Here is an 8,552-nt window from a genome sequence, read left to right on the forward strand (position 1 = left end):
ATAAATTTTAATATAACCCAAGTTCCTATCACATATCAGATATGTCAGAAATTATGTGATAAAAATATAGTGTTTATGTGAAAAAATACATGAAGTTGATAAAACTGATAATAATAATAATAATAATAAAGGACCTATATGAGCCAGTTTTCATGATTTTGTATTAACTTTAAATTCTTATAACTACAGTTACTATAATACTCATTATATAATAATATATATAACATATATTATCTATATATAATGTTATTATCTAATAACATTAATATATTGAGTTAAGCAGTATTTTCAAAGTTGGAAAAGAAACCATCTTATTTCTCAGTTGAGTAAACAAAAATTTACAACATGAATATATTCAAAAACTAAGGAACAAAAGTAAGTACATAATTTTTTTTTACATAAATAGGTACACAACACTACTATTGAGAAAAATTGGCTTCTTATATAGGGTATGGATGGGAAGAAACTCTACAATTCCATATGGCTTAAGAATCATATAAACACTATGAAAGAAGAGGTAATATGACTACTAATAACAGCATCTAACATTTCTTGACCCCTTACAAATGCTCTAGGAACTATATTTGGTTCATTAGGTAGGTAAGTAACATACACACAGTCACACAATTATATAAAACAGAATTTTAAATGAGTTATTTAATTTCAGGGCAGTTTCCTTAACCTCTCTTGTTATGATTTAATACAAAAGTAGACTACAAAACAGGTCAGGAAAACATTTAGATGTCAACATGTTATACAACTTAAAATGGAATAATAAAGCAAAAAGCACTATCAATTCAGAAATGTGAGTGAAAAATGAGAATACACATATGCATATATTCATATATATTATATATAATGCATATATATATGCATACATCTCAAATATGAAGACCATTGTTTAAGACAATTATAGAAAATTAATGGATATAAAATATGGAAATGAAGATAAGCCCCATAAAAAATTGGTGTGACCAAGTGACAGAATACAAAAGGGATTCCTGACTCCCTAGATGCAGGTTTGAACCAAGGTACTTCAGAATGCTTGACTCATGAGCTCAGATATTCTCAGTCCCTAAAGAGACTGACCCAGGATTTCCTACTTAGGGGAGCTATATTCTCTGCATAAAGCGCTCCTCTTGAGGTTTCCTGCGGAGGAAAACCATCCTGACACTGCAAGGAGAGGAAGGACGCTGTCCTTGGCAAGGTAGCCTAAATCATGCTTTATACTTATGTGAATTTGCCCATGAAAATGCCCAGACAGGTGGGGCAGCTCAGCAGAGTGGACACGGAGTAGTTTCAGGAGTCATGACAGGTGGTACCACTTACAGGTATACCGCAGATGAAAGTCCAGGTTCCCTTTATTTCACACCATCATAGAGAGGGGCACCCTGCCACAGTATTGCACTTTCACTGCCAAAATGAGCCTGGATGAGTTACCAGAGCCCAGAACCATAAAAATCAAAGAGGCAGGCAGTAGAGTGACCTCTTTGAAACGGTTACTTATCTTACTAGCTGTAGGACTTTGGAGATGACTTTTGCACTTTAAGTTGCAAAGCAGGATGTCAATCCTTGCTCTTCCTGTGTATTAACCTGTGTTCAAGGATCAGATTCTGTAAAGATGACACTGTTCTTCACAGTCTGAGTGATTAAAAAATGCAAATTTGAGTTATAGAGTCCCACTTTGTTCTGACTGAGTCAACTTTAACCTACATATTCTTTGTTTCAGAATGAAATTCAAGTAATTTGTGTATCTCAGAAAGAATGTCTTTAATAAAATGAGTGTCAGTGAAGGAGTCCTTAAAGTTTCACCATTTGTTCCTGACCTAAATGTGCAATGTATGCCTGGAATATTATGAAGATGCTTTGAAACAGTTTCTTAATCTAATTAGATTAAAGTCTAAACTTTCAAGGTAGACTGAATAGTAGGGACTCAGTTACATAGTCTCTAGAAGGGACTTAGAAAGTATCATTTTATTAGTAAGCTGCTGTGTTTTCCTTTTTAGAAAGTCAAACACTAGCACCAAGAGTCATATCTATGTATAATAATAATGACAGTTATTCCAGCTAATGTTACTAACAATCCAATGTGAAGGCATTTTGTGAGTCACTGCATATGCAATATCTTATTTTATTAGTGCTAGAGTAATATGAATTTGATATTCTGATTATCTCAACCTCTATAGATAAATAAAATAAGGTTTGGGGGATGATTTTTCTAAGAACATTAGTAAGTGGAGGAGTGAAGACATAAAGCTATGTTTCCCTGGCTTGAAATGGAGTGTCCCAGAACACCACACTAACTGATCCTTAATCAGGTATTATAGGCAGATGGCTTCTGATAAGGAAAGAAGAGACTGGAGTGAATTTGATACTGAGTGGACATCAGGAGGCAGTAACAGTCTAGTTAGAACATCTGAAACCATGGAAATCATGAAGACTTTAAATGAATTCTTACCTTTACAACTTGAGAAAAGGTGGGAGTGTGGGCACCGGTTCATCTGTAAGGCTAACATGTACCAATAGCTAGTGAATGTCAGGGGTACTCTGTTGAGGAGGTTTGGCACTGAACCAATCTAGGCTAAATTTAAAAAATGATATAATTAAGTATTATTGGTGTCTACTTTAAACTTTAGATGTAGGGTGTTACATTGCTTTGTATGCTGAATATTTATAACCCTGCATTAGAGCTACTATAATGAAAATACTGAAATAGGTTACTGTCTTCTAACAGTGGCAGAACCACAGATACAAAGGAGAAGATTGACTTTCCTTCTAGATGTTAAAACAGAAGATTTGACCAAGTGACCTCAAACATATAAATTTCACTACATTTCATGACACTTTTGGATTAAACTTTAAGTCACTGAAATTTCCTTTCACAAGCTTGTAATGTCTGTGAGTTTCTAACAGGCATCTACCTATCAATGGCATCATCTGCACAACAGAAAACAGGGTCATCCTAAACATAGAGGATGACAAGTTATACTTTCTACATTTTAATTCCAAGACCTTTTCCTAGTCAAAAATAGCTCTCTAAAATTCACTTGCTTTTACTTTGTGTACTTTCCCCAAAGCAGCATATTTTCATTGCTCTAGTTGTCAAAACCCACTGAAAACCTCAGGCTTTTCCTTCCTTCTGCCAGACTCACCTCTTCCTGGCCCTGGGACCAGCTCTAAACCCAAATTCTAGTCAGGTGATCTGTGGTCTGAACTGTCAACTGCTTCCTTCTTATGCTTGAAAAGCAAACACACATCTCTTATTTTAGGGTCTGATTGCTAAGCACTACAGGGAATCAGAAATTTTTAAAAATGAATATTTTATGGCTATACAAAATTGTTCTCATTTTCCTGGGTCCACAGATTTTAAATAACTGTATAATTTTGAATAGAAGATTTTTCTTCCTTTTTAACTTATAATTACTCCTTATTTCTGTATTTACCTTACTAAAGGCACTATTACCTAAAGGAAATTTAGTAATAGGGAGACAAACACATGGTTAATTGTTAATTGTACAACTTATGTTGATGAGTTATTTCTGCAAATTCTTTAGACTCTCTTAAGCTTACCAATGTTTGCTTGTAAATCTGGTATAATAACATCTACTCCATAGAGTTGTTTTGAAATTTGAGTGAGATAGTCATAAAGCATTTAGTAGAGTGTTCAGTAACTTTTATTTTTTTTGACATTTTGTTAGCATAAAGAATCAGTCAAAGCAGAAAATAGCCATGCACATAGCTGAATTGGAGAAAAAATACACATCCTGAAGGCCATCTCAACTGATTAGGCCATCTCATTCCCAGTTGATTAGAACTCTGGCTTCCTAAAATAAGTTTTGAATTTTAAGAAAAGGGTAATATGAAATTTGACTGAATGTGTTGAGGAATATGAGAAATTTTGGTAGGGAATAAAAATATTGTACTACTAATAAAATAACTGATAAATTTAAGAAATATCAGAGGGAATGATACAGTACATCCCAAGATACAACACTAGCATGTTGTATGAGTGTGTATTTCCCATCAAATTTGTCATTATTCAGAGTGATTTCAATCACCAATGAATTTGTTGCAAAAAATCATAAAGAATATATCATGGTTAACATTTGATTTCAAATTGATGAATATGAATAAGAAAGAAAATAGGAGTAAAAGTTAAATCCCATTTAAAGCAAAAATCATTACAAAATATTTGAACTTGTTAGTGTTCTATATTAACTGAGAGAGGTTAATTACTCTATCTTTAAAATAAGCTCCAAAATTAAATATTAAACCAAATGATATTATACTTCAGATTATAAAATATTAAAGATGATGCTTTATCTAGATTTACATTTTATACCATGTTATTATGGAGCATTTCAAACATATACAAACTAAACAGATGCATAATGTTCTTACCATCCAATTTCAAAACTGTAAACATTCTTTTTCTCTAAGCGTGGGTTTGATTTTTTAGGGCAAAATTTACATACATTTAAATACACAAATTTTTTTGGTACATTTTCGGGCAAATGTATATACCTAAATATCCTATATAACTACAAAGATACAGGATTTTTCTATCATCTCAAAAAATCCTCTGTGTTCTTCCCAGTCCATCCTGGACCCCTCTCACGGTACCTACACCTGCAGCCATTGAATAGATATTTTCAGCACCTAGTCTCTTTGTAGGCTCTAGAATGTATGTATTTATGCACTCTTTAGTATTTATGTATTTAGTACTCTTTAGTAACTAGTAGCAATTGGTAGCTCAATATAATGATTTAGATTTATCCACATAGTTGTACTTGTAAGTAGTTAATCCATCTTTATCACTGGGTAGAATTCCATTACATAAACCTTCCAGAATTGATTCATCTAGTCACTTGATGAGTATTTGTGCTGTTTCCATGGGTCAATTATGAATAAAGCTGCTGTGAGCATTCTTGTACAAGTGTTTGCATGGACATATGCTTTCATTTGTCTGGAGAAAGCGCCTTGAGTAATTTAGGAAAATCTGTTGCTCCACATCCTTGCCAAAATCTGGTATTGTTATGCTTTTTAATTTTGGACATTCTAGTGAATGTGTAATAATATGCCATTATAGTTTTAATGTACAGTTCCTGATGCCTAATGATTCATTTTGAGAAGTTTAATGTCATTTGTATATTTGTCTTTGCCAAATGTCAGTTGGGTCTCTCCTTTTCTCATTGTTTTTCTCATTTTTTAGTTGTAAGCCTTTTTATATGTTCTTGACACAAATTCTTTTACAGAACTAAGGGTACTGTGAATATTATTTCCCAGTCTGTGACCTCTAAAGCTACTTTTTTTTGAGCAGTGAGAAAGCTTTATTTAAGATAAAAAATACATACTCAAAGGGAGGAGAGTGCGGGCATGCTCAGAGATAGGGCATGCTTAAAAGTTTAAGCTTCATGTCTTTGAAGGATTTCAATAACAGGGCAAAGGGCCAGGAGAACATCAACTTGACATGACCTCATATCTATCTCCAGTGAGAGATTTTATGTCATGATCCATATTCAGTCCTCTAGATATTCTGTCAGATAAACTTAACACAAAGAATTTCTTGATCCTGTTCTTCTCCAAGGTAGTGGTTACTCTTAAGCAGTGAGGAAGTATCATTTGGGACTGCTTGTCCTGCCTTAACATAGGGTCAGTTGTTGGCTAATTACCATAAAGGATGTTAGGAATATTACCTAAGTCCATGGGTTTTAAAATGGAATCTCAGCCTTAAGGTGGAATCTCTCCTGTTCTCTCTTTTTTTTTTTAAGGTATACTTGTTATATAATCTTATGCTCAGGTTTCACATGAGTAACATCATGGTTACTACATTCCCCCCTATTATCAAGTCCCCACCGCATGCCCCATTTAAAGCTACTTTCTTAACAGTAAATTTAAAACTTTGATAACAATAACAGGCATTTTTATCGTTATTGTGTTTTCTGTTTTAGTAAGAAACCATACTATCTACTGGGTTGCAAAGATATTCTGCTTCCTTTGATGCTTATAGATGTTAGAACTTGAACATTAAAAAAAAATACCTAGGTCAATTTTAGAAATTAATTAATATTTGAATATGTTATGAGATTAGAATCAAGGTTTTATATTGGTCACTTTAGAAAATGTAATTGAGCATGCAAAATGTATCTATTTCTGTTCTTTTTATTGTGGAATCTGGGATATATATCTATATATAGATCTATATCTATATCTATATCCAGATCTATATCTAATCATCTATATCTATATCTATATCATCTATATCTATATACATATATAGAGATATAGATATACAAGATATTCCTATATCTATTTAAGAATAAGCTTATATTTCTTGGTATTTTACTGAAGCTGTTTTAAATTTATCGATCAATTTAAGAAGAACTGACATCTTAACATATTTCAGTCTTCTTAACCATGGATGTTATATACTTAAAAAATTTTTTTAGGTCTTCTTAATTTCTGTCATGTGCTTATCTTTAAGTGCTTATTGTTAAGTACTCTTATGTGTTTGATGCTATTGTCAGTGTTATTGTGAATTTTATAAAACTTTAAAATTTTTATTTCTAATTGTTTGGTCATAGTATGTAGAAAAAAGTATTGATTCTTATACCTAGGTAATTAATAAGCTAAATGATTGTAAATTCTTTGATTTTTCTGTATATTTATGTCCCTTATGAATAGGAAAGTTTACTTCTTTCATTCCAACCTTGATGTCTTCTTATTTCTTTTTCTTTTGATGTAGTGACCTTGTTAGAACCACCAGTAAATATTAAATATAATTGATGCTTGTTGCTGTTCTTCCTTTATTCCCATTCCTAGGGACAAACCTTTCAGTGTTTCAACATTTAGTGTGATATCAGCTGTAGATTTTTCACAGATCCCTTTCACCAAATTGAACAAATTACTTTGTTTTGTCCAATTAGCTGAAAGTATTTTTATTTTTTGAAAATACATATATGGATGTTGAATTTCATTAATTTTCCTGCCTCTATTAAGATTATCATGTTGTTCACATGATTTATTTATGTAATGAGTTGCAAATTGTTTTACTGTGAAAGTAGAAATATACTAATTATCAATTTATCGGCCCAGCATAAAAGCACAGTCTCATTAAACGATAGATATAAACACAAGCAGATGAGCCTTACAAGTGGGTATCTTCCTGACCATCATGTTCCAAATTTCTTCCCATTCCAACCCCTCACATTTTTTTAGAAAAATAACATTTTGAAGAGTTCACTCTTATGTGTCCTCAAATAAGTAACCAAGGTAAATTGAAGATGTTGTATGAGCTCTGCTTACTGGAAGGGTTTTCAGTTAATGCTACCGTATATAGATGAGCATTTCACAAAAGAATGAACTAAAGATCATGAATAACTAAACCACACTGTCACCAGAAAAGACTTTTTAACTTCCACAATCCCCATGGAATATTAAATGGGATAGGTGATAGTTTGAATATCACTCATAAGTAATTGTTCTCAAATTTTCTTCCATAATGCTCTGAAAAGTGTAACTGGTATAGTGATCTCCAGCCACCATATATTCCTTGTGTCCCTCCAGAAATACTGAAGAAGACAGGAGAGTGTTTTCCGAGAGTTCTCAGCAGGATGTCCTCTGTCAATGACACTGCCTCATATCCCTCCACCTTCCTTCTGCTGGGTGTACCTGGTTTGGAAGCTTTCCATATCTGGATTGCCTTCCCTTTCTTTGTTGTTTATTTGACAGCACTTGTGGGGAATGTCACAATCCTGTTTGTCATCAAGACTGAGCAGAATCTTCATCAACCCATGTTCTACTTTCTGGCTCTTCTCGCGTTCATTGATCTAGGCCTCTCCACTTCCACCATCCCTAAGATGCTGGCCATCTTCTGGTTAAACTTTAGGGAGATAAAATTTGAAGCCTGCCTCATCCAAATGTTCTTTATCCACACCTACACTGGTATGGAATCTGTTGTACTCCTGGCCATGGCAATTGACCGCTTCATCGCCATCTGTTTTCCACTGACATACACCACTGTCCTCACCAACAAGGTGGTCGCCACCATGGCCTCTGTTGTGGTGGCGAGGCCAGTCCTCCTCGTCATCCCCTTCTGCCCTCTTCTTAAACGATTGCCCTTCTGCGGACATTACATTATTCCTCATACCTACTGTGAACATATGGGAATTGCGCGTCTTGCATGTGCTAACATAAGAGTCAACATAATCTATGGCTTATTTACCATTTCTGCCCTGATCTTTGACCTGATCCTGATTGCCCTCTCCTATGTTCAGATCCTTCGAGCTGTGTTTCGCCTTCCTTCCAAAGATGCCAGACTCAAAGCACTTAGCACATGTGGTTCGCATGTCTGTGTCATCTTAGCCTTTTACACACCAGCATTTTTCTCCTTTATGACCCACCGATTTGGTAGAAATATTCCTCGCTACATTCATATTCTCCTGGCCAATCTGTATGTAGTTGTTCCTCCTTGTTTAAATCCAGTCATTTATGGGGTCAGGACCAAGCAAATTCGGGACCGAGTTGTAAGAATATTTGTAAAAATAGAGTGA

At 34.0% G+C, this 8,552-nt stretch overlaps 1 protein-coding gene across 1 annotated transcript; it reads left to right on the forward strand.

Annotated features, from left to right (window-relative positions):
* The first annotated feature begins 7,607 nt into the window (after window positions 1–7,607).
* On the forward strand, window positions 7,608–8,552 carry LOC108383670 (olfactory receptor 52E4-like). Its single transcript, XM_017640272.3, has one exon. It carries the CDS (start codon window positions 7,614–7,616, stop codon window positions 8,550–8,552), a length of 939 nt encoding a protein of 312 aa, XP_017495761.1. The 5' UTR covers window positions 7,608–7,613.

Source organism: Manis javanica, chromosome 11 (assembly GCF_040802235.1).
Source record: "Manis javanica isolate MJ-LG chromosome 11, MJ_LKY, whole genome shotgun sequence".
NCBI lineage: Eukaryota > Metazoa > Chordata > Mammalia > Pholidota > Manidae > Manis > Manis javanica.